The sequence below is a fragment of the Anticarsia gemmatalis genome, chromosome Z, assembly GCF_050436995.1.
Source record: "Anticarsia gemmatalis isolate Benzon Research Colony breed Stoneville strain chromosome Z, ilAntGemm2 primary, whole genome shotgun sequence".
Lineage (NCBI taxonomy): Eukaryota > Metazoa > Arthropoda > Insecta > Lepidoptera > Erebidae > Anticarsia > Anticarsia gemmatalis.
In genome coordinates this window covers 12,093,782-12,120,937 of record NC_134776.1, presented here as the reverse complement: position 1 = coordinate 12,120,937, position 27,156 = coordinate 12,093,782, and the positions used below count along the sequence as shown (strand labels likewise).

Below are 27,156 nucleotides of genomic sequence, written 5' to 3'. Positions count from 1 at the left end.
TGACACTTGTTTGTAAAAGTCCCTGCGATATAAGTGTAGTACTTAGTGCGTGAGTTGTCTCTTATAAAAAAAGAAGAAATACTTGCGGCTCCGTGGCGCAGTGGTTTAAGTCGCCACGCCGATACCACAGCAACGGGAGGTCGTGGGTTCGATTCCCACACGGGACAATTATTTGTGCGATCCACAAATAATTGTTTAGGGTCTGGTTGTGCTTTGTGTCCGTTGTTTGTATGTTTGTAAAAGTCCCCGCGACACAAGAGCAATTCTTAGTGCGGGAGATGTCTTTTAAAAAAAAAAAAACCTGTCAAAACTTTACCTGTAACGCTAACCTATAAATTAATCAGAAGTAGTTTAACTGGGGCTAAGTAAAACTGCACAGGTCAGTCGGAGAAGCTCCACAAGATTGATTCTCACAATAAAAGTTGGCATTTAAAACGAACCACGAAAACCTAGAACTGCATTTCTATTTGCAATCGTCTGTCTTCGGTTATTTTTGTCAGTGCCTTTTCTGCTCGGGTTGGATTTAATAAACTCACAAAAATACCTTCGTACTAATTTTCAGAAGTGAACTTTACTTAGTAAGTTATCATTTTGCGTTACAATGTACGCGTAAACTGTTTTTCTTGAATACGCTATTGTATGTTGCAACAGGTACGTACTACGACTACGTATGCTACTACATTTTAAGCGCAAAATACAGTGCTAAATTAACCAAGTCTTACTTACGTTTGTCATTAAATATCGTACAACAGTTTTCAATTGAATTGAGGTTACAACAAAAACTAAAAATCCCATCCATATCATAGCTCGCGTTGTTATAACAGGTACAAAACCACTTAAAATTCTGTAAATCATAAATCCCTGAAAACGCATAAAAAAGATAAAGAAATGAAGATTTCATTATAAAGACACTAGTGGCCTGCCCCGGGGTTTCCGAGTTAACTTTATACAAAAACTTAACAAATTATTTTCGGTGACCATTGTATAACGTCCAACATGCTGCATTAGGGCCTTTACCGAAGGTAGATGTAGGAAAAGACTAAAAGTATGTTTTGCAAATAATTATTCCTACAATTTTGTAATTGAGACGTCTGATGAGAGCAATAAATAAATACTAAACAGTACACTTGAAAGATTGCGCTTTGAGGCTTAAAAAATATTATGAACGTTGAATAGTGCAATATTGAATGTAATGGAGAAATAAAGTTTCCGCCTTCCTTTGAAGGATTTTGTACGAGTCTTTCAAAATATTATGACACAAAAAGATCAAATGCATTTTTGTTGGAGACTGTGGGAAAACTTGCAAGAAGTGTACCTATTTATTGAATAAGAAAATTGAATATTTATTGAGAAGCGAACTCTTCGTTTTGGCTTAGTTTAGAAAACTTCATAGCGGGGCTACAAAGAGGCGATTCTCTACTCTCAATACTAACGTCACTCTATCTAGTATCATACATTTGCTTTCGAGCAAATCGTTAGAAAACCGACAGAATCCCAGTAGAGAATCGCGAAGTCGAAGTCGCGACTGTTATACAGTAAAACGCACAAAGGACCGTTAACCATGCTGTGCACTTATATCTATTAAGAAGAAGGTTAGGAATACTTTGAATACAATCTACCTCTTATAACCAACTAAATATTAGAAGTCATGTTCAACCAAAAGGCTGGCCTAATTGTGTGATTAGCACATTAACAGTAGATGACGTATCCAAAAACCAAAACTCCCATACTTTTTTACATACACTTAGCTCGAGGCAAAAGTCAATGTAACCTGTTGAGACATACAGCAAACCGTGGTAAAATGTATGCTGGCGTAATTTCGAAGCTTAAAGTCAGTACACTCGTGTAGTATATTATGATTTTAACCGTAGTTTATTACCAAAAATAGGTTCCATAGAAAACTAATTAATTCACAAACGCTAAACACAGTTACCGCAACCACATAACCGTGTGACTGCTATTCAGCCAAACGGTTAATTAACTGGTTAAAAGTTAAAAGCTTAATGGTTTCGCGTTGAATAAAACAAATTATGACTAATTCAATCAATGACCAATGCGCAACTCAATTAAACAATTTAAATACACCGAAAAAACTAAATCGAAACGTATATTTTGTAAAACGTAATACATAATAGCTTTTCCGGAAAAACTGGGATTAAAGTGATTAATAATTGTGAAATTCAAAACTACTGTTTAAAGTTTTTGTAACCCGCCCATAGTCCATACAAAAAATTATCAAAAATGGTAAAATATACAATGATTCCTCAATTTAAGTTTATTGAACTCTCTTTGTAGCTTTTATGTATGTTAGACTTTTCTTTAAACAGGTTTATATTTATATTACAGTAAAACATTAAATCACAATGACCCTATTAAAAGATCTCATTGCAGTGGCCGACAATACTCGTTCGATTTTATGTGCTTATTCAATTTCTTTCTCCGACAAACCATCTGCTGTCTGACGTAAGCTTGATAAATACGAGTTAAATACTCGCAATGAACTTCCTTTCTTAAGGGGAAAAGCATACACTACACTTTTACAGTCAGGAACCTACTGATGCTTAGCTTTTCGTATACTTAAACCGCATTTGAACGTTTTAATCCACATGCAAACTCTAGTCACCGCGTTCAAGTGGCTTGTAGAACTGCAGCATCAAAGCAATCGCTCAAACGCTTCAGTCTGATACTCCAGTCAACTGCAGTTGTTTAGCACATAGTATGCTTTGTCAACTACTTGACAAAGCATCAATGCATGCACTAAAACGCGCTATTTTGATCCCGTGATCAAACGTAGCAACTGACCGGAACACGATACATCCAGTCTCTCGCAAAATCAACAATTGCCGACGGTTAAAATATCTAGTGCGCTGTTTCCCCTATAAGTAGACAGTCCATGGATATATTTCAATAGCAGTAAGACCGTTTCAAAAAGAAACAAGTTAAGAAACGTACAAAGGTAAAGACGTTTCGCTTTAAGAGAGCCGTGTTCTAAGAAAATCAGGAAGAAGAATTTCAAATTTTATGCCTTTGCTGCGATTTTTATAAAACAACCGACAAAGCGTCTGCTAAAATAATTTTGCAGTACATTTCTGCAACGTTGCGTTTCAGCACTTGCGATGATAACAGGCAATTATTTGTATGATATTTTTATACAAATATCACGTCCAAAAGTTAGTTAAATTTATCAATAGTCCGAATAGTGAGCACGACAGATTCGCAAGATGCAATAATTAATGAGGCGTTATAAAAAAAATAGGTTTTAAGACAACAATTAAAAAAGACTATTACATTTTAAAATAATACAATACAATATACTTACAATAAACACGATCGGTAGTGCCATCCAACTTAATGTCCAAAACTTCGTTGGATGGAAACCAAGCCAAAAATGAATATCAGTAGAGAATTTCTTTACTCCGTATACCCACATGATAATCGTAGTTCTCAATGCACTCAAATATAACGCTGTCAAATATAATCCTTGTCCTCTCGCTTCCATGTACATGTTGAATGGACTTTTTTTCAAAGTAGACGCTTCAAAAATCTGAAAGAATAGAAACTTCAGCTAACGCGTGAAGTAATCAGGAGTATATTTAGCTCTACGTTACGAGCACATAAATGAACGTTTGACGGGAGATAGTTAATAAGTTCCAAGTCTTTTAACTTTTGAATATGCATATGTTACTTATCCGTAGTAATAAAATTAGCTCTCTGTACTAAAGTATCAGAACCAATTTAAACAACACAACTAACTTAAGTACCGAAAAAAAATAAAAACAGATTTATTTATTTGATTAAAGAAATAGTAATATATAAAAATAAGTCGGGTTTTCCTTCCTGACGCTATAACTCCAGAACGCACGAACCGATTTCCACGGTTTTGGATTCGTTGGAAAGGTCTCGAGCTCCGCGAGGTTTATAGCAAAGAAAATTCAGGAAAAAATTCAACAGAAAGGCGAAAAAACAGAGAAAATCATTTTTCTCATACAGCGCCATCTCTGATACATAGCATGTACTACATACCAATATTTGTATCGTATTTCTTTTAATATTTTTATTTGACAGCTACTCATTGTAGATGGTGCCGGTGCGTGATATATTGTTTGACAGAGAATTTCATGTGAAAAAACGGTATTGTGTTCAAAAAAGTAAAAAATATAAGTTATTCGTTTCCTAACATTTTAATTGGAAACCAACAAATCAATTACGTGTATTGTGCAGATTTTTATTCGATTTCAACAGCAGGCATTTTGTCTTTAAGGTGGTAAGTTAAACTGTGTAAATTATGTGGATCGTGCATTTGAGGTTAAATTCACTACTCTGTCCATAGTCCAAAATGCCTAGAGGACGACGTGCGAACATCGGCCGCCGCACAAGACATGCAAGCCAGCAACAAGTGTATTCACAGAACTTAAGCGAAGTAAGACAAAATATAATAAGAGAAAATGCCCGATTAAGACAGCGCGTGAGCACACGAAGATCATTGGCATCATACAATCGCTTGGCATTCCAATATGATCCCACTGCGAACTACAGTAATGATGAAAATTTAGATATTGGACCAATGACGACTGTATGCCGATATTGTAATGCGTTAAAGTTTAAAAGAGAAACGGCTGGATTGTGTTGCGCAAGTGGAAAAGTCAAACTGGATCCATTACTTACACCACCACAGCCACTGAAACAATTGTTCGATGGAAGTGATCACGATTCCTACCATTTTCTTCAACACATCCTTGAATACAATAACTGCTTTCGCATGACTTCCTTTGGAGCTAATATCATTCGAGAAGGCGGCTTTATGCCGACTTGCAAGGTAAAAGATACAACACACAGAACCAATCACTCACACTAACAAAATGAATTGCAACAATAAAAACTACATATACACCAAACACTACACCATCACACGATCAGAAGTTACACCGTATTCTTCAACAAATGATTGTTTGCAATTACAGATACAAGGACAAATATATCATTTGCATGGTTCAATGGTGCCATCACCGGATGAGCCGCATCAATTTCTGCAAATATATTTTATTTCGTCGATGGTGGATCAGCTGAATGTGCGTTGCAATATACAGGGAACACAACAGTTAAAGAGACGAATTATAGAACAGTTGCAAGCATTTTTTCACGCTAATAACGCTGTGGTTAATATGTTCAAAACAGCATTGGAACAAATGCCATCGGATACGCACAAATTTGTCATAAGAGCGGATTGTACCCCAACAGGTGAACACGTGCGAAGATTCAATGCACCCACCGTTAATGATGTTGCTGCAATTATTGTTGGCGATCCAACTAAATCGCGAGACATTGTCGTTCAGCGAAGAAGCAATATCATGCATCGTGTAAACGAGACACATCGTTTGTACGATGCGTTACAATATCCAATCATTTATTGGCAAGGGCAAGACGGATACGACATCACGTTGAAGATGGTCGATCCAATTACAGGTAAAATATTCACACACTAATTATATTGCTATTATTGGTTTCTATTAACAATTCATTTAATTTTGCATTTTCAGGTGTATCAACGAATAAAAATCTAAGCGCAATGAATTACTATGCGTATCGTTTGATGATTCGTACACATGAGGAGAATGTCATTCTGAAGTGCCGTCGGCTATTCCAGCAATTCGCTGTCGACATGTATGTCAAAGTCGAGACCGAACGTTTAGCGTTCATCCGATACAATCAGGCAAAGCTACGATCTGAGGACTATATACACTTGCGTGATGCTATTCATTCAGATGGCGATGTTCAGAATGTTGGACGTCTGACGATTCTTCCATCATCATATATCGGAAGCCCACGCCACATGCACGAATACGCTCAAGACGCTATGACGTACGTGCGAAATTATGGAACTCCGGATTTGTTTATTACGTTCACTTGCAATCCGAAGTGGATGGAAATTGAACGTGAGATGGAACCGGGACAAAAACCGCAAGATCGCCATGACATAATCGCCAGAGTATTTCAGCAAAAACTCAAGGTTATGATGGATGTGCTTACTAAGTATCGAGTTTTTGGTGACACACGTTGTTATATGTACTCGGTGGAATGGCAGAAGCGTGGACTACCGCATGCTCATATCCTAATTTGGTTGCTGAACAAATTACATTCAAATGAAGTGGATGACATCATATCAGCTGAAATTCCTGATCCAGTCACTGATCCCCATCTACACGACATTGTGACGACGCAGATGGTGCATGGACCGTGCGGTGCTTTGAATCCATTATCGCCTTGCATGGCTGATGGAAAGTGCACAAAACGATATCCGCGACCGTTAGTTGCTGAAACAGTCACAGGGCACGATGGATATCCAGTTTATCGTCGGCGTTCAAAAGAAGATAATGGTCGAACTATTAAAGTCAAAGTTCAAAATCAAGAGATTGAGATCGGAAATGAATTCATTGTACCATATTGCCCGCTGCTATCACGAATTTTCGAAACACATGCAAACGTTGAGAGTTGTCATTCGGCCAAATCAATCAAATATTTGTGCAAGTACGTCACAAAAGGCAGCGACATGGCTGTGTTTGGTATTGCGTCGGAAAATGCGAATGACGAAATCAGCAACTTCCAAATGGGCAGATACGTCAGTACTAATGAAGCACTGTGGCGATTATTGTCATTTCAAATTCATGAAAGATATCCCACAGTTGTACATTTAGCAGTGCATTTGGAAAATGGCCAAAGAGTTTACTTCACTGAGGCTAATGCCGCACAACGAGCTGAGAGACCACCATCGACAACATTGACTAGCTTCTTTTCAATGTGTGAAACAGATCCATTCGCAGCGACGCTGATGTACGTTGAAATGCCCAAGTATTACACTTGGAATCAATCAACAAAGAAATTCCAACGTCGCAAACAAGGCACCCCAGTTCCAGATTGGCCACAGGTGTTTTCCTCTGATGCACTAGGTCGTATGTATACTGTTCATCCTAGAAATGATGAATGTTTTTATTTGCGACTGCTGTTGGTAAATGTACGTGGACCAAAATCATTTGCGCATTTGAAAACTGTGAATGGCCACCAATGCCAAACATATCGAGAAGCATGTCAACTATTGGGTTTGCTGGAGAACGATTCTCATTGGGATTTAACACTTGCCGATTCAGTTGTTTCATCAAATGCGTACCAAATACGAACGCTGTTCGCAATTATCATCACCACATGTTTTCCTTCACAGCCAATGCAGTTATGGAACAAATACAAAGACGACATATGTGAAGATATCTTGCATCGTTTGCGCATTCAAACGAATAATCCTGACATGCAAATAACCGATGAAATCTACAATGAAGGATTGATTCTGATTGAGGATCAATGCTTGACTATTGCAAACAAGCTACTGATTGAAGTAGGAATGATTGCGCCAAATCGATCGATGCACGATGCATTCAACCAAGAATTAAATCGAGAGCTGCAATACAATGTTGATACATTTCAGGAATTTGTTCAAAATAATGTGCCGTTACTGAATGAACAGCAAAAACAAGTATACGAAACATTAATACAAGCGGTGGACAATAATACTGGTGGTCTATTCTTCCTGGACGCACCTGGAGGGACAGGGAAAACATTTGTCATTTCATTGATTTTGGCCACTATTCGATCAAGATGTGACATAGCTTTGGCGTTAGCATCATCTGGAATTGCGGCGACTCTTCTAGATGGCGGTCGTACTGCACATTCTGCGCTTAAGTTGCCACTCAATTTAAACACAATTGATACTCCAACATGCAATATTTCCCGATCCAGTGCAATGGCAAAATTGTTGATGCAATGCAAGCTCATTGTTTGGGATGAGTGCACAATGGCACATAAGAAATCACTTGAAGCACTTAACTTGACACTGAAGCATCTTCGGCGAAATAACAACATCTTTGGCGGCTTGATGATATTGTTGGCAGGCGATTTCAGGCAGACTTTGCCAGTAATTCCCCGTGGAACGCCTGCAGATGAATTGAATGCTTGCCTGAAGGCATCACCTTTATGGAATAACGTAAAAACATTATCGCTAACCATTAATATGAGAGTTCAACTTCAAAATGATCAAAGTGCTGCACAATTTTCCAAACAATTGTTAGCTGTTGGAAATGGAAAAGTCCCAGTTGATGCGACATCTGGATTAATTACTCTTACCAACGACTTTTGTCGATTTGTAGACTCTCAATTAGCTCTTATTGAAAATGTTTTTCCAAACATTAGTGAGAATTATCAGAATTATGCTTGGTTAAGTGAACGAGCAATTCTTGCCGCAAAGAATAATGATGTACACGCACTGAATTTCACCATTCAATCAAAAATAGCAGGCGATTTGGTGACATACAAATCCGTTGATTCTATAACAAATCTCGATGAAGTAGTAAATTATCCGACGGAGTTTTTGAACTCTCTGGAGTTACCAGGATTTCCACCACATAACTTGCAACTCAAAGTTGGTACAGTTATTATGATATTGCGTAATTTGAATCCACCGCGACTTTGCAACGGTACTCGACTTGCGGTAAAAAGACTTATGTCGAATTTGATTGAGGCAACCATCATTAACGGAAAGTACGCAGGTGAAAATGTATGTATTCCTCGAATACCAATGATTCCGACCGATCTTCCGTTTGACTTCAAACGATTACAATTTCCAGTTCGCCTTGCGTTCGCAATGACAATTAACAAGTCGCAAGGCCAATCGCTTAGTGTTTGCGGGATAAATTTAGAGAATCATTGTTTTTCACATGGACAGTTATACGTTGCGTGTTCACGAGTTGGTAAACCATCCGCTTTGTTTGTGTTAACGTCAGACCAAAAAACAAAAAATGTGGTTTACCAAAGAGCACTTCAATGAATCTTCGAATAATTTGCGGACACGTATAACGCTTCGATTCAGTATTTACTTTGGATTCACTTTCATATACTTAGAGAAGTTCAACTAAATGACACTTCATTTTTGTATTCAAAATGAATTCATTACTGTTGTGAAATGCAATATTTTTTTCCTTTTCAAATATAAAACATAAAAAAATGTTTCTTCATCTCTTAATCACAAAACGAAATGTTACATAAAACGAAGCCATTTGGTGGCGAAACGGAGTTCGCCGGGTTTGCTAGTAGTAATATATTTATATAAACGTCCATCCCCATTAACTTACAGGCTAGATACATATTTTGATGAAAAAAGACGTTGTCAAATCACCGCACTCAGTGATTAAAATTCTTATGAAAACATACATACATAAAATCATGCCCTCTACGATCCAAGCAAGCAGAGACCAAAGAGAGAAAAAATCAAACATTTTGTAAACAATCTGTCCCTTGAAACACAATATTGCATATAACCATTAAACATTTTGCAATAAGTCGTCATATTGTATCTATTACTCCTATGCTCATAACAGCATCACAGAGAAGTACCTCGAACTAGATCGTAATGACCTGACAGCTTAATGCTGTATTCCCCGAAGTCAATAGCACAAAGGCTCTGTATAATAGTACGTAGAACGCAGACTTTGAAACCACCTTGTTGACAGCTCAAGTGATTCCCGGGAATCGTTATGTTATTGGTCAATGACATGAGGTATACGTGATTGTTACTAATTGTATCTGTATGCACAATCATTTGTGCTAACTTTACTGTATTCAGCATCATGACTAAAGTTAACGTTATATAAAAAAGGAACGACTGTGAATTGGACTCGCCAAATAATCAAGTTTGTTGCATGAGGTATTCCCTGTCAAAATTTATCTGATTTTAGTAGTTACAGCCGGTACAAAAATACATCAAATGTGAAATTTTCAACTGACGAACTATCGAGGTTCGTGGGACAGCCTGGTGGCAGAAAGACAGCGAAGTCTTGTTAATAGAATCCAGTTTTTATGGTTTCGGTGAGACTAAAAACCTTAGACAGTTATGTCACTGAACAGGTTTAAATAACGCTGTCTCTACCACTTACCTTCAGAGTGTTTTATATTGAAATTTCCGAATGACATTAGTGAAAGTTCTCAGAATGTATCTAATACTAACTTTTCAAAAATTCAACTAACAAACACGAATTTTTCAAGCACTTTTTTGTGTAACACATATAAGTTCCAATAACCCAATGATACAATATTAGTGAATCACCTTAACCATTGCATCTGCCTTTAATATTCTTAATGCACATTGCACATTCGTATGTACGTATTCTGTCTGCATAAGTTAGTCGTTTGATGCTTCGCTAACTGACTAGCACAAGTCATTAGCATACTGTTTGAGTACACACAAACAATTAGTTGAAAATTAACAGCACCCATTCGATTGAAATGCAGATACCAACATACTAACACGTAGTACTTAATTTTTGTATATCAGACTAATATGTAGGGTATTAGGCACACTGTTCCCTAGGCGGTACAGGCATATGGTGTAGAACGCAGAACGTTAGTCACCTTAAATTAGGACTCATCATTTCGGAGATATAAAACTTTTATTTTATAGGCCGGGGGACAAAATTTGCGACTTTTACAATAAATTTTAGGACTTGAAAGTATTACATGTATCACCAGATTACAAAATACTAACACGAGATAGTTTATCAAAACATAAGAACATGATAATGGCAAGACTAGCCCCAGCTTTAACGTTCTAGAATATCAGATGACACAAAAGAATAGTAAGTTAACTATTCTGAAAAGTTTTCATCAATCAATATCTATTTTCCTCGTAATAACAAAACTTGCAAGAATCAGAGGCAGCGTCTTAAAATTGTATTAAAACTATACAGAACTGGGCTAATTAAGACAGACGACTATTATAATGATGAAACGGTAGTGAGCTTCGATGTTCTCCTGGCAACCATTATAACCACATAACTTTTAGAGAGCATGATACACTCTAAAAGTTATGGGAACTCGTTATTTGAAAACTTTAATTTACACCAGCAAAACTTATATTAGTTAGGAATAATTGGCATGTTTTCAAAGCGGCTGTGTTTCCACCTCTGTAGTTTCCATCCTCGTTATATTTGATACCAGAGTACTGAGTGAAGACACATGAAGTTTATTCAAGTTGCATCAAGCATTCAAATCCAAACACTTAACACGTTGAATATGCAAATAAACTTGCAAAACGAATTATGGAATAGTGTGAAAATAGCTCTTCGCCTTGAGGAACTAACCTTCAGGAATAAAGTTTTAATGAACGCGCGGTAATTATGAAGTGGGATGTCGGTTGAGTATCTTGTTACAGCTATCGGCAGTGTTGAAGAGCTATATTTTATATTATAAACTTTTAAGTAGCACAATTGCCAAAGTAACAAAACCATTAGCTGGCATCTAAACACAATGTACATTCCCAAATCTAATAACCGTGTTAATGTCAACTACTAACAGCAGGAAGCAGATTTCCAGAGCAGCAAATGTGTATTTTTAGTCTGCTCCTTAAATGTTGAGTATCTTGTTACAGCTATCGGCAGTGTTGAAGAGCTATATTTTATATTATAAACTTTTAAGTAGCACAATTGCCAAAGTAACAAAACCATTAGCTGGCATCTAAACACAATGTACATTCCCAAATCTAATAACCGTGTTAATGTCAAATACTAACAGCAGGAAGCAGATTTCCAGAGCAGCAAATGTGTATTTTTAGTCTGCTCTAGCTAGAGCTAATCGGGCATATGCATGACGCTGCCAACCTAGTGCTCTTCCTATTTTTGCTGTATTAGCTGAGGTAAATTTTTAATTGGTTTAATTACTATCACTGAAACAATTTAAAAAGTGCAATTATAAATGAATCGTAAATTTATTTGACATTTTCCTGACTCGTACCAGGTCATGTGTGTAAACCAAAAGGGGTCGTACGAGGAAATCTTGTTAAGAAGGCACTGCGCGTTAGATATTCGATCTCGGCTCGCGAGCGGGGTCAATGAATTTTTTGTACAACCGCTGAATGTTTTATACCAGTCGAGTTGTTTAAAGGAAATGACCTGCGAAATATTCCGCGTGCTAGCTATCTATCCTTTTTACCTCAACCCTTTCTGCGTGACAATTAAAATAGTATGTTTCGTAATAAAAATAGACTCTAAAAACCGTAGTGCCACACAAAATAAAAATGTTTTTATAAAAATAATTTGACCTATTTTCATCTGCATATAACTGGCTAAATAAACTGAAATCCCTGATATTTACGAGGACTCAGTACTCATGTTACCATGAATATATTATGTACGAGTATGATATGGAAAGGTAAATATTTGTTTACAGAAACTAGGAACCCCGGCAGAGTTAAAAAACATTTCCTGAACTAGCTTAAAAGGGTAACTAAAGTGTTTGCACCGTATCAAAGAACAAACCAAACATACTTGGTAAAAGGTTTCTCATAAAATAGACCGTTAGCGCAGAAATGCTTTTTATATGGATAATAAGAGAGTTAAAAAAGTTTATTACGAGTTATGAAATGCGGAGAACTTTTAAAAACAAATAAGTACGTTCAGATAATGTCTCTGTTTAATACGAGATAGTATAACACAACAAACATTACAATTGCATAAGATAAATTGCAAAGTCGAGATATTATTTAATTACACGGCGGAAGTATGTTTTATAGAAGACATTTCATAGTCCACGTATTAGAACACAAAATTGAAATGCCTAGAGATAACCATCCACGGTACACGGGTAAAAGATACAGATTCCAGCTTTTACAAATAGCGACCTACAAAATGATTGAAGGCTTTATCGTTATTAAGGGAGGCGTGCACTTTTCGCAATTTTAATTGAATATTCCATTAAAAACCTGATACATTGCTTTTGAAGCCAGCAGCGGAAGTTGGGAGAAAATAAAACGCAGACAATTACGAATATTAAAACGTTTCAACGCTGACTAACCGCGGGCACCGTAACATACTCATCCATTACCCGTCAAAGCTTTTATTCGTATATTACCGTCGGATCAACTAACTCAATGAAGTAGTTTATCGTGAATAAATCATTAAGCATAATCATGCATACATAATAAGCTAATGTTTCATTCATGAAACAAACAACGTACATATTAATGAGCCTCAGATAGTTTTAATATACGACATTGTATTTATTGATGTTGCGTCAAGATTGACTGTATGAATATACATGATTAGTGCGGACAGGTGTTTGTTCTACTTAATCATCTTTGCCACTGAGAGAACTGAAAATAGATTTTCCTTGAAAGTAGAATGTGTTCCTAAAGAATTTCAAGTTACATTTAGTCTCATTGGATTTTTCAGTGCTAATGGTTGCCGTCGATCCGATTTAAGTTATTAGTGCTTGTAGCGCATCGTGTTAGGTAGTTCCGGCGTTACTGTATTTAAATCAGTTGCAGCTTCCACTCTCAAAGGAATATTTTTAATTGTGAAAACAGCAATGGGATTTTTATGTTGTAAAGTTACAGAGAACGGGATTCGTTGCCTACTAGTTTTAGTTTTAAAAGCGAAACATATTCATTGTAGTTATTTGTAAACCTTTACGAATGTAGTTTAGTCGTTGATTCATAAATTTTTGTTTTACTAACTTTCAAGTCCATTCAAATTGTGAACAAAATACTATCCATTTTTAATTGCTGCGTTACATTTAACCCAAAAACTAGTCAGAATGAACGCTTGCTATAGTAAGACTTGTACAGTATCATTACCTTTTACCTTTTATGTTTTTATAATAAATATGAATTATTTTAAATGCTATAATATCGCACTAATAATACATTAGTGCTGTAACTCAATATACAACTTTTATCAGAATCGACGAACAAATTATTTATCAGGTCTTATTAAGAGTACAAAAAACTAAATGCACTTTGTGTTTTAAAAATTAAATAGAGGATATTATTTTCATACTAATAAGTAAAAAAATACATGGTATGGTAAATGTCTGTTATCAAATAAAAATGTTTTAGATTCTTCATATTATTATGACTGCGTATTTGACAAACCATAAAAAATTACAATCGTTAAGAACTTTTAAAATACTACATAACTTTCTGCATTCTCAAAATAAATAATTCTAGAACTTAAGTGTTAAGTCTAATTGAAGTTGTGGCGACGTATGTTTATAAGTGCGATAATAATATGCATTCGAAAACGGATCGTAATACGTTGTCAACTCTACTTAAGGAGCTAGCAGTCCTTTCAGCAAGGCAACATGGCGCTTACGTCAGCTGCGTCGAGTTGACCACGCGCCGCCTGCGGTTCCTCCGTAAGCTTGTCCCGAGGCGATACCGTTGCGAAGCTGATTAGTGTGCTCTGCAGTAGGGAATTTCATACGAATAGCAAACCGCTCGAGCGGTTACCGTGATCTCGGTTTAGGAAATAAGTGTTAAGCGTCTTAGATGTGAGATTGAAAGTGTTAAAACTAAATATTTTGTATAGAAAATGAATGAAGCGAAAGAAGTTTTTAAGGATCGGAGTAAGCAGCTTTCTTTGGTCTCTGTCTACCCAAAGGACCAATCTAGGATATTAGTCTTTAGTTTACAACTGTGTGACAATGATATACAGTTGTTTTCTCGATGATTTTATAATGGTTAATTCATTCTTAAATTACGGACAATTCAATCGAAATATTATTACGATTCATAATAATACTGAATGCTCAAGTCCGCTGGCAAGAGTTCAATCAGAACCCAAGAGTCATTAAAACAAAAACACACTGACTCCGGAATAGCAAAACTATGACTACATTTTATGAGTGTGAAACGCTTGACATTCGAAGATAATTTAATCTGTAGCTCGATTCTCTACTACTATCGATTATCGACAACCGACCTGTCATCGAAAAATTTTGTATGAAAATCTGATGAACGCCTCTGACGGGTGTCGTAGGAAATATTCGGGCAGTACATTTAAAATGTCAAGCGATACTCGACAGTACCGACTGTACAGAATCGCGCTTTGTGAGCTTTGTTTTAAAGTGACTTGAAGATATCGAATCAGAAATACAGAACTACTTACAGTGAGAAACAACGCGTTGAGAGCGTAACCGGTGGCACAAACCATGCCTACAATATAAATCTGCTTCACGTTCTTAAACTCGTAATGTAAAAACTTAGACATCGTCGCCACCATAAATGTCTGTAATCAGATATAAATCCATTCAAAAGACTTATTTTTACATTCTTCATGTGAAATAATATGGCCGAATTTTTGATAAAACGTCATAAAAAATAGCAATCGTTAAGAATTATCATTTTAAAATGCTAACTTCTGTCTGCTCCCGAAAATACAAAATAATAGTATTCATTTATAGAACTTACCTCAAACGACATTAGCGTTATCGTCAGATTCCCAAATAAAAAAAGAACGTATAATTTTTGTGCTTGCATAAAATCTGTAGTTAACGGCAACACTGAATAGAAAAGGCAGTGCGTAGTTATAATACTTTCATCAACAACCACGCATCGTTTCATTGATAAATATAATATCCTTAGTATCCATGATCTCAAAAACGATAATATTGTAAACGAAATCAAGAATATTACAGATGTAGTGTCAATCATAGTAAAAGGGGACATTCCGCCGAAATCATAAATGCCCAAAAAACCAATTCCATATGTGTAGCAGACCAACTGCAGAGATAAATCCTGAAACAAATATTTGAGTATAAATATTTATGTATAGGGGCAGTTTCTAGTAAAAACTTTTACTCATAAGCCGCTTATGTGTCTCCCAGTGCAGGACCAAGATCTCGTCCACGATCTTCGAAATCCGAGGATTCGATTCAAATTTCCTAAAAGTATTACGATCACAAACAGGGTAACGAGTTAAGCTCAAATGTATTTTTGTACTTTGTAATAATGTGGACTTGTTTTATATTAAATGGGTTGAGCAATTAAGACATCTAGTATTCTACTAAGATGTTGTTTCAAAGTGACGACACTCACTTAAGGCATATTTTTTTTCTCGGACATTAATATAACATATTAATATGTAATCTAAATTGTACAAAAAAATACCTATCAGAATAGACTCACTATTCAGTGGCTCAGAAAAATGTGTTTACAAAAAACGTTTGAATAATGTATTTGCAGGATATATAGTGTTAGGTATTGGCCGAAAACAAAGTAATATCAATTTGCAAGCACTCGCTAGTAACTAGAAACACAGCCGCTAGATAGCCAATCTGCTGAAACAATTGCACTATTCAGGGTCATCGATTGGTTGAATATTGTTCTAAAGTGTTGTGTAACATTGAAAACGGTAATAGTTCATACCGCTAGTTCAAGTGCACGGTGGAGTTTCATCGAACTGTGTAAACAGACGGAAGCTGAATATCAATTTCAAATAACAAAATAGTGCATCGCGCAGTTATTCCTCATCGACTGAAGTTCGATCAACATTTCATGTTTAAACAAGGTATTGTACGCGCAGTTTCTGCGGAACTGGTAATTAACGAGTTCCACGAGAGCGATAGTTTTGGAGTGGCTTGCTGAATCTGTTGACCTTAAATCTATCGATCATGCATGAACATGTGGAGGTAACATTTCACTTACATCAAGGTTTGCATATTGAGTGAATGTTTTCTTGTTAGAATCTTCAGTCCAGTGCGCAATTTCCTACTACTATTGAAACTCATCACGCATTTTTTTGAATGACACTAATTTGGTTGTTTCATTAAGATTATTTTCATCTGACATCAGCTTCATATTACATGCTGTTTTGGATTTTTTCGTTCGATTTTGACATAAACTCGAATCCGTACGATTGGAATCGAATTTGAGTCTAAGGAGTAAGCCAGCTGATCGGTTCCTAGCGTATTTTGCAAGAACTATTTTTCTCCTAGTAGGTAGCACCGACTATAGAAAATCGCGTGGTAACTTGCAGGTCAGTTTAATGCCTAATAATATAAAAGTATGTTATATTAGACTGGTCTACACATGAGGCTCGAGGCTACACAGGGCATCCAGGAATTGTTGGGCAAAAGTCTCTCCCCAACATACCTGCTCTTTTCCATCGCCGGGTATTTTTTACCAATCACAAATAGAGGTGTCTAAGAAAGTAATCCTTACTCTTTAATGAGATTTATTCTAAATGTTATTTTGTATTGATAATGTTAGTGTCGGCTCCGTCAGTTAAGAATTTCTATTTCGAGATAAATCTACGTAATGGCTATTAAAATAAGGTTAATAATAATTAATGAAAATTCCATGTCCAGAGTTTATCTCACAGAAATTCTAGTGTCAATCAGTGTCAGTGAATAATATCTACGATCAATACCAGTACAATATTAGGAAACCTAAAATATTTTTATGAATATTGACGGGTATTGAAATGATATTTCCAAATTTAACTGGCTCAAACTTTTAAAAGCTGCATGTACACACAAAAGTTTCATATGAAAACTTTTGTTCGATTGGCGACTATTTCTGGCTTTGGATATGATACTATTTTAAGGCCTAATTTTGTTCCTTCTGGATTGGCTTAGCCAGGGGGGAAAGACCGAATATCTACAGATGGATACAACCGGCACGAGCCGAACAAGTGAGTCGGTTTTGTTGTTCGATAAATATTGCCGAACCTAACACTTGCCGAACCAAATATTTGTGTAATAAGAATAAGTATTACACGGCTTATTTTTTGCTATCAGTTTATCCAGCAGTTTCTGTCATTATTTATGACCTATGAAATTAGCTCTTAGGATTCTAGGACCTGTAACGTTATGATAGTTTAGCTTCAGAATTGCGTCGTTGCAGAGCCAATAACATGCACCGTCATATGAGTACCTAGAGATTCATTACTGACACTTGTGTTCCGAGAACGAGGCTTGATCAATTGACACTCAATCAAATTCAATGCGGCCGTAACAGTAATCAATTGGTTGAGTACACAATACATATATTATGCTTCATTGAAGTACATCGTACAACATATCTATTCATAATACAAACCATTGTTTTTGATTGAATATGCAATTTGGACAAGAGCATATCATGTCTTAAATCTCTGTAATGTGTGTTGTGCCCTTTTGGAAATCTCATAAAAGTACAATTTAATAAGAATTTGGACGGCAAAATTATTTATACTACTAGAGGGAGCTGAGTTGCATAAATAAAAATAGTTCCTTTTTATACTTTGAGACTACACATGACAAACATAGTGTAACAGTATAAAATTAATTCAATTTATTTTACGTTAAGAGAAGGTGCAGTGCCCGTCAAAGGAATAGCAGCAAGTTAATTATTGTCGTCTTTATTAAAGCGCATTGTATATTGCTACAAAGACTAGCTCGGAATATTTCTGAAGCTTAATTGACCTTTAGACTGCAAGACCAAATGTGTTAGGAAGATATTTCGGTGTCAAGAGACGACAGACATGTTCACACTGAATAGAGCCCAGCTTAACTTTATTCCAGTACCTATATTAATGGAACACACCAGTATAACTTGGTCTCTCAACCCGCAGTCACAGAAGGAGAACAGGGTTCAACACTTAACCGTAATCTTCGTAAATTCTAGGAGAAGTTCACCTAAATATTTTGTTATTATAATATATATTTTTTTTGTAAGTAAATTTGCATCGATTAATATTGGAATAGGAACAATCTTTTTATTGATTGGAAGTTAGTTTTAATTTTTAGAACACTGTACGCAGTTTTATATTTGGAGAATTTTTTGATCGTACGGATCTCTAAGATGGCGGAGAGAGCAACATGTCGCCTTTATTTGAGTGAAAAGATAAAACCTGTCAAAAAGAAAACCTCAAATTACGTTAAAACGTCTATATCCTACGCATATTAAAATATTTACGAGTACTTAGCGCCTTCAATTTCCTTTTAAAATAAACCTAACGTATGTGTCGCTCTTATACTCGTACTTAATCGAGTTCAAAAGATAATGTAGAGTAACACCCTATAAAAGGGAAACATCGCCGCTTGTTATTTTTAGCTTTTAGCTAGAATATTCACGGCATTCTACGGCAACTTATTTACGGAAAATTTTATTTTGCTTTATTACTTAGAATACCGGCTTAACGCCCACTCAGTCAACATAATTTAAATCGACTATATTCCGTAAGCTGTTATTTTGCGATCGCTGGCTATGGTCGGATTCATTTATGATCTCATGGGGATTTCAAAACAAAAGATTTTTAAAAGCGCAGAGGGGCTGGCGATATCGGTCTTCAACAACAAAGTATCGTTGTAACGCCGTAACTAGGTATTCTACAAATAGCCAGTGTCAAAGTAATCAATCTTTATGCTCTATTTAAGTATATCACACACTGAATAGACGATGGCAGCAATAATGAAAAAATATAACAGAGTTAGCTTACTAGTAGTTTGTGTGGTTACATATTATGCAGTTTATATAAACTCACCCATGAAGAGTCTGTTGTAACATCGACGATGTCTGTAAAAGCGTCCCACGTTTCCTTATTTCGGGACACCATCAAGCAAAAAAGTGTGACTAGAGTTGTGGTTACCTTGTACCCGTGACAGAGTTTAAATATCTGAAAACGGGACAAATTATAACCGTTATTGTCAAAGCAATTTAGAATTATTTACCCTTTCGAAATAAGTAGTGTTGGTTTCATGTAATTTCAAGCGCATTATATTAATCAATATTATAATTACGGTTAGATATTAATAACAGTGGTACTGTATTTATACAGTGACAGCAATCAGAATTCTATTCAGGAATATAATAATCTGTCCGTCTACCAAAGGCAGGCTTACTAATTGGGAGAAATGGAAATCGATATTTAGAGAATAGTGCTGTATTACCTCAGACATTTCTCGAAATGTGCAATACATTGGCTTCCTATCTTCTGTTCCTAGTTTCGAGCAAGTCTAGTAGACGCCTAGCTTAAAGATCTAGTAAAATATTTTTAGGTGGTGTAGGTACCTTTACTATCGTTTCTTCGGTTACTGATGCTAAAAAAAATACAAGAATCCAAATTATTGCTGCTACAAATAATCTTGATGTTCCAGAACCTCGATTTTCATTGGAGAAATAGTGTCTGAAAGATTAAATAAATATTTACATAATTATGTTTACTTACACATGCAGGATATAATTTGGTGGGTCCTAACTTCTTAACACTAATCTACATGTAAACACGTGTTACACGATTTATTAATGTGACTGCAGGCTCTCATTGTTTAAAGTAAATACTTCAACTTGCATCAAAGAAGACGGTCAGGCGTTTGCATATTTTTAGCAAGTGTCCTCTGTCAATTCCAATTAATTTCTACACTTTCACATTAGTAAAGAAACTCAGCAAAGATACAACAACGTTCTGTTGTAAGAAGACGTTTTCTTTATCAAAGACATTTTACTTTCAATGTTAACCTGTCCTAAATAGTATTTTTTTTATGAAAGGTTTTATTCGCGCATAATCTATGACGTGTTTTGTTTTGCAAAATTTACTTTATTATTTAATTTTATATTTTAAATAACACAACTAAAGGTAATTGAATAAGGAATGTGTTTTCGTAAATGTTGTTGTTAAAAGATATAAAGAATGAAATAAAAGAAAAAGTAATTGTTTGGCAATAACGTATGCAGAGGTGAGAAATAAATTGTCATAATGGAGTCAAGAGACGTAGCTGAATGCTCATTAAAAATTACTTGAAATTCGACGAAAAGAAAATGTTTTTCTTTTGCTTCTCCGTTACCTAGATGCCTTGAAATTACCGTATTTTTACTGATTTGACATTGACATTCAGAGAGATAATATATTATTGATACTTAAAAAAAGCTTTCAAACGGTGAATTACTGATCCTTATTGGATTCGAGGAATCTAATACAATGTCTTCCTTTTAGGGCAAAAATCCAAACAGATTTCAGCTCATGATTATTTACAAGTTAAGCTACATGTAGGTGCTTAAGATGATTTAGAGAGCCTCTTGAACCGCCGCGCACCTTGCATACGGGCGTTTTTATTTTCTTTATGTTATCTTTTGTACGTGTAGAGGGACGTCCCATAAAAAATACTCTTTAGATTCTGCCTTATGCATGTATAAATATTATAGTAGTAATCATTGCACAAAAACCCGAAAAATGCGTCGTTCGTGTAGTGAATTTCTGCCTTGTTTACTATGTAGTCATTTGGCGTGTTGTTTTAAAGCATATTATGAGGAGAATAAGTTTCTCTAAATAAATGACCGTGGTTTGAAACAGATTTATTTTTACTTCTATTGAATATCACACTCTGTTATGGTTTAATTATATCACCGGTTTCAAAAACTAGGTATATATTATATAGGTATATTATAGTCATCACATACGACTTAAATAAATCAGTCAATACGGCAGTCGCTAAGTTTGTTACTGATGCAAAAATTACAAACCTGTCTTTAAAAACTTAATACTCACGTATAATAATGAAATGCAGACGTGTCACTAAATACCGTAGTTTCGTTATTATTACAGCTCACGAGTATGTCCTTCGTCGGTACACAGGTGTTATTGCCCTGGTTCATGCAGATCGCCCAATTCGGTACGTTTTTTAACCCTGATGGGAGGAACCGCACCGTGTCAGCTATAAAGGCACCGTGCTAGAATTAAGTTTTCATTCAATACTACCTTCATTTATAAATGAAGTTGGGACTACGATAAACCTTGGTTTATTATCACAGTGATCATTGGTCGTGAGAATACTATAGAATATAGGTAGGATGTATTTATTTTCTTTACTCTAACTGAGCGAAGATGATAAAATCTAATCTGTACTGTCTTTGTTGAGATACTTTTCAGATGATTCTAGTCAAACATCATTCTAACAACATGTTTTAACATAGTCTTTAAATATTAATAGTCCGATTCATTTCAACATAGACAGCCTGTTTGGACCTTAGAGAAAATTTCGTAGAAAGGATGATTCATAGTGAGATCTGTATGCGTTCGAGCTTTTGTACCTACAAAATATACATTCACAATCTATGCATATAAATAGTATAGAGAGTTTTCAGCTTTATATGTCGTAAATACGCAACATTTTGTCAAAATGCAAACTCCAATAAATGAATGTATCGACCATGCATCTCTACCAACACAAGCCTACTAGATAAAATGTAAATTCATTTAATTAAAACAGTAGAACAAAGTGATCTAAAAATACCCCCTTTGTGCGTGTATGTACGGCAACCGCATAAGCAAACTGACCTGACACACAATCAGGCACCAATTTAAAACGAAACGCTTCAATTGAAGAGATCGGTCATTGATTGCTCTTCACGCTTCGATTCTAAATAGGCTCTATCGATGGCAAATGTCAGCCGTAATCAGGAACATTTATCTATTTCATTCTGCGTTCATAGATTTAGAATATATTTATTGCGTTTTAAAATGTAATTTAGAAAAAAATATTTATTTTCATAAATTTCTGTTTCTTTGTAAATCCCTCCCTCGTTCAGGAGTTCCTTGTCAAAGTGACAGAAACGGGTAAAAAAATGCTCTCTTCCCATTTCTTTATAACACGACTTTGAGTTTATAAAGCTGCAAATGCGACTATTTTGTAATACCTTTTCATGATATGTATGCAGTTCTTTTGAAGTTTACTTATTTGTGAATAGAAGAAGTGTAAGAAGAAATTAATAGCAGGAGGCACCTCTAACTACCATCAATTCAACTAAAAATTTCAATAGACAAGGGAGGATCCCAAGTCCTATTTCAATTTAACGATATAGCAGTACACAGCCAATATCGTGATACGAAATATCATTCTATACATATATCTACATTTATATAGCGTGGTGCATGTCTCAACGGAAGTGTAGACATTATCGATAGACACGATGTATAACCATCCATAACCCCGTCTGAATCGGATCGTGTCTGGTCCGCACAGGCATGCCATGAATAAGCTTATTGTGTCAAATCTATTATATAGGCCACCGTTAACTGCATAGCTCGAAACAAGCCTCCTAACATGTACTATGTTCGTGTATATACAACGTGAACGAAATATTGTGTCAATATATTTGAAGTGGCAAGTTTCCGATTCCACCTGAAGTGCTGTACCTAGAACATTTTTGTATGTAACTTTACACTGTGATGTTTGCAATTTGAGGGATTTAGCTCTCGACAGCATTAACTTCTATCATAAAGTAGTTAAACTAGAAAGTATACTCACAATAATTGAAAAATAGCCCGTATGTAGAAACTGTCCATAGCTTACTCCTCTGAGAAGTGGATTTAAATATCTATCACAATCCAATCTTCTAGTGTACAGTTTTAGAAAGCTGTCCATACAAATATATGACAGTCCAATGGTAGATTCCATTATCAAGAAGTCTAGTAACCTCACTGAAAGAAGTAAAATATTTTTAACTGTTGCGTTACTATTGTTCAAAATCTCCAACATTTGGAAGGCAAAAAACAGATGGCAACTCGCGTCATGCAAATTGTCATCCAAATATTCCAAAATCGTGGACTTTTTGGACAGAGGAACCGTTTTCGTTACCATATGGTATGGAAAATATATGCACGTACAGTGCATATATGCGTATTCAAGTACGTTCCTACAATTAAGCTTCTATACCTATGCCTCTATCTCTTTTTATCAAAAATCTGGATTCCCATAACATTGAGCATAGAACTTTAGAATAATGTAACTAGGTTTAAGAGGTAATGACAGAATATTACAAAATAAACCTGTTTTTATTATGCTCACTTCTCACACAGCGGTGGAAAGCAAAAAATACTAGCGAGTTGCATCACTCCATAGTATTTTTTGGGACGAGTAAGATCTATAATGTCTATTAGTTCTTAAGTAAAATAAACAAATACCTTTATTAGATAACCTTGCAAATATATCGAAATTAAAAGCGGTCGATGACATCGTGGTTCCGACGTCTAAAAATTGCTTAATACTTTTCCACCGAAAATGACTATCTCTACCAAATTCCTGGAAATAAAGAGGTTAGTCAAGTTATAGGTAGATATTATTGAGCAACATGTGAAACTGTTCGTCCATCTGCATCGGGTAGAATTAAAATCCCTAGAGTAGCGAGACAGGCTTTGTATTTGTTTTCACCACAAAAACGGGTCGCGCACAGCCAATCTACGTTTGCGAACTCAAATTTGACATTGACCGTGCTTTGAATTGAACGTAAAAGCTTTGTATAAAGTCAAGGTTAGCTGGATACCACACGAATGATGAGAAAACAAATTGAAAACGTCAGGGCATCGAATTTTCCAGTTATTTTCTAGGTCAGGTTCAGGTTTTTGTATCAATGCAACAGCCGCTGTCGGATATTTATTAGCCACGAAATACTTCGACGCGAAGTATATTTCGACCGCACTGTTGGCTTATAGTTATACAGGTTGTATTGGGTCTGTATTGGCATTTCAATAGTGCATTCAAACCGTAGTTATTATTTGTAAAGCATTGTTCTAAGAGATATCCGATAACGAAATTCGTCTCTTTTGTTACCGGGTTGCCATGCCATGCGGTTACGAACGTGGAGAGAACATTCAACAGCTACTCGTAGCAACAAGTCGTCACAAAAGTAAAAGAACGTCACCCAACGCTATGGTTTCTTTTTTGTTTTGCTAAAAAATACTTCGCTGTGGTTGCAATATCCCTTCAGTAGATTAAAAGTGGACATGGACTTTTTCATATCACTCTCATTACGGCATCAGATTCCAATGACGCTAATTAGAAAACTGAAGATTTTTTTTTCTTAGCTTGTTTGTCTGTCCCACTGCTGAGAAAACTAAACCACTTTTCTTTAAAAATCGCCTTACGGGCTGCATGTATAATCAGCTCCTAAAGTAGCTGATCATAGTCAATCTTTTGAAACTCTATATTCTGAAGTTTGCACATTATTCCATGGAAAACATTTGCCATTGATTGAAATGATTAATTCTAACTCATTTAACTTGATTTTGATCAGTTACTTGGTTTTGTTAAAATATGCAGTTACTTTTGGAGCTAACTGTACAAGCAGTTTAAAATAAATAACTAAAATTTAGGAGATTCACTTACCACCTTCTCCCCTATGATAAGAGTGCTAGACGATATATCAACCACTGTAGGTAACATATTTAATTTGTACTTTTACACTTACAATTCGGATTTAAAGTAAACGTCTGAAATTAAGAAAATAATTAAATAAATGCTCGGTATACGAAACAGTTTTTGATTCAGCTAAGTTACGCTATATGACAACTTTTGTGGTAGAGTCAAAAATCATAACAATAATTATTGGCTCAGTGTCCATCTATTGCAAATGATTCAAGTGACGTCAGATAAAGAGATGGCTCTAGCAAAGGAACATATTCTTTTGTAGATCAAACAACAGAACAAATAATTAAAAATATTTGTAAGCAAAGTACTCGTAAGGGTTGTTCCTAAACTTGTAGTAGTCTGTATTAAGATTATGGTCGAACTGAGGTCAGGTTTGACAAAGTACAGGTTAAAATCACGCGTGCTGGATGAAATTTATTGAATTAGCTTATAATCATTCACAAACATTATATTTATGCAATTTGGAGATAGCATTCATCTGTTGTTGTGTTTTCAATCAACTCAACCTTTTCTTCGAAGGTTCCTCATTCTGTCCCAGGGCTTTTCCACCCTCGTATCAGATGGTGGCTACCGGGATGTTTTTTAAGTGGGATCACACCACTTAACCCGCGATTTCTCCCCCATGAAAATCGGGTATCCGAAGACAAGGCAAAAAACTACTGCAACTTTTAAAATAAACGCTTTATTTACTTACTTATAACTAAAACACTCTTAGAACTTTTTGTATCTGAAGCCAAAATGAATGATTTATTGATAACTGATAAAATTCAGTGTCACTGTTTATCCGTATTTGGTAAAATTAAAATAATATCTAAAAAATATTGTTGCCCCTATTTTGCTACGTGTCTGTCAAATGCTGTCAATTTGACGTCGAGTCATTTATAATTCTATAATACTCAGTGGTACGTATTATTAAACCTTCGTACGTTTTGCAAAACTAGTGTAGGTAAGTTATATTTTTCGTTTATTCATTATGTTACATATTATATTATAGATACAAAAAATACGTTCATACATTATTTATATTCATATCATAACAGTTGTTATACCTGGCGGTTTAAATAGAGGTGTATGAAATACACCCACTTTTCACCATTTGCAATTATAGTCCCACATAATAATGGCAAAATATTATTATATCAACATATTCAACATATAGCTATAATTGCTTATTAACATAATCCGTTCTTTGTGTTTAATTCTTAGATATAATTCTCGCTTGATTGAAAATATAATATAATAGGTATACTGAGCACATACGTAATTTTTCACAAGGAATTTCATTGATGGTATAAATTGAGTCACTTACCCCCGGTTTCTGAGGTACATTTAGCGGTAGTTTATCTATTAAATAGCGGTTAAACTCATATAAACATGAGAGTCTAGATAGATAAACTACCGTTAAATGTGCCTCAGAAACCGGGCGTTTCAGCATTTTGCACCATTATTTCAAGACAACGATTAGGTAAGTATATAAACTCTTTTTCATCGGGGTTAAATAAAAAATTTAATACTAGTCCGGAAGGTATCCTAGCTTTTGCTGGTTATAGCAATTCACCCCGCAATATTTTTTCGTTAACCGATGAAAAACATTCGATGTCATTTTTAACTTTTGCGATTAGTTGTCGTGTTGTCCGTTACATGCATACCGCAGCGTGACACGCCGTGACATAGCTACATAAATATACTAACTACAAATAGCTTTTTACTGTTGGATGTTGTCCAGTAACATTTGGAAACAGTGAAACAGTACTCTATAAAAAGCAACTGCATAGTGGACCATAACAACAAACTCTGGGAATATCATGACAGTTTAAACAACGTAGTCTATTTATTGTTCACTTTCATAATCCAGGATTCTACTAAAATACGTTTAATCTATTTATTTATTCATATTTTATATAACATAAATATATTAAGTACCAGTTCCATAAAAAATACAATTGTAATAATAAAGTAACATCAAATGCGTAACAATGCTGTCAATATCCCACTTATTATGCTAACCAATACTTATCCAGAAGAAACATACTCGTACGCAAAACCGCAAAGTCTTAACTTTAGTAAGTGCAGTATGAAACATTCTTTATTTAACCATAATACTAAAAGTAGATTTACAACGATAACCACTTAAGCAAATTCCAATTAAACTAATAAGAA

At 35.4% G+C, this 27,156-nt stretch overlaps 1 protein-coding gene across 1 annotated transcript; it reads right to left on the bottom strand.

Moving 5' to 3' along the window:
* Nucleotides 1-702: 702 nt before the first annotated feature.
* LOC142986693 (sodium-dependent proline transporter-like) lies at nt 703-27,156 on the bottom strand. The gene is made up of 11 exons (XM_076135288.1): nt 25,691-27,156; nt 24,955-25,058; nt 23,754-23,871; nt 23,098-23,270; nt 21,339-21,520; nt 19,865-19,979; nt 19,338-19,469; nt 15,281-15,607; nt 14,979-15,098; nt 3,320-3,544; nt 703-861 (listed from the first exon to the last, which is right to left on the bottom strand). The coding sequence occupies exons 2-11, from the start codon at nt 25,009-25,011 to the stop codon at nt 703-705; spliced, it is 1,608 nt and encodes a 535-aa protein (XP_075991403.1). The 5' UTR covers nt 25,012-25,058; nt 25,691-27,156.

What these genes read in the sequence shown, in the direction of transcription:
- LOC142986693 (XM_076135288.1), bottom strand. Translation starts at nt 25,011, where the DNA reads ATGTTACCTACAGTGGTTGATATATCGTCTAGCACTCTTATCATAGGG. An exon ending in TTATCATAGGGGAGAAGGTG is followed by an intron (nt 23,872 to 24,954) that starts GTAAGTGAATCT and finishes CTTTATTTCCAG; the next exon opens with GAATTTGGTAGAGATAGTCA. An exon ending in CGGGCTATTTTTCAATTATT is followed by an intron (nt 21,521 to 23,097) that starts GTGAGTATACTT and finishes ACTTAATTCTAG; the next exon opens with CACGGTGCCTTTATAGCTGA.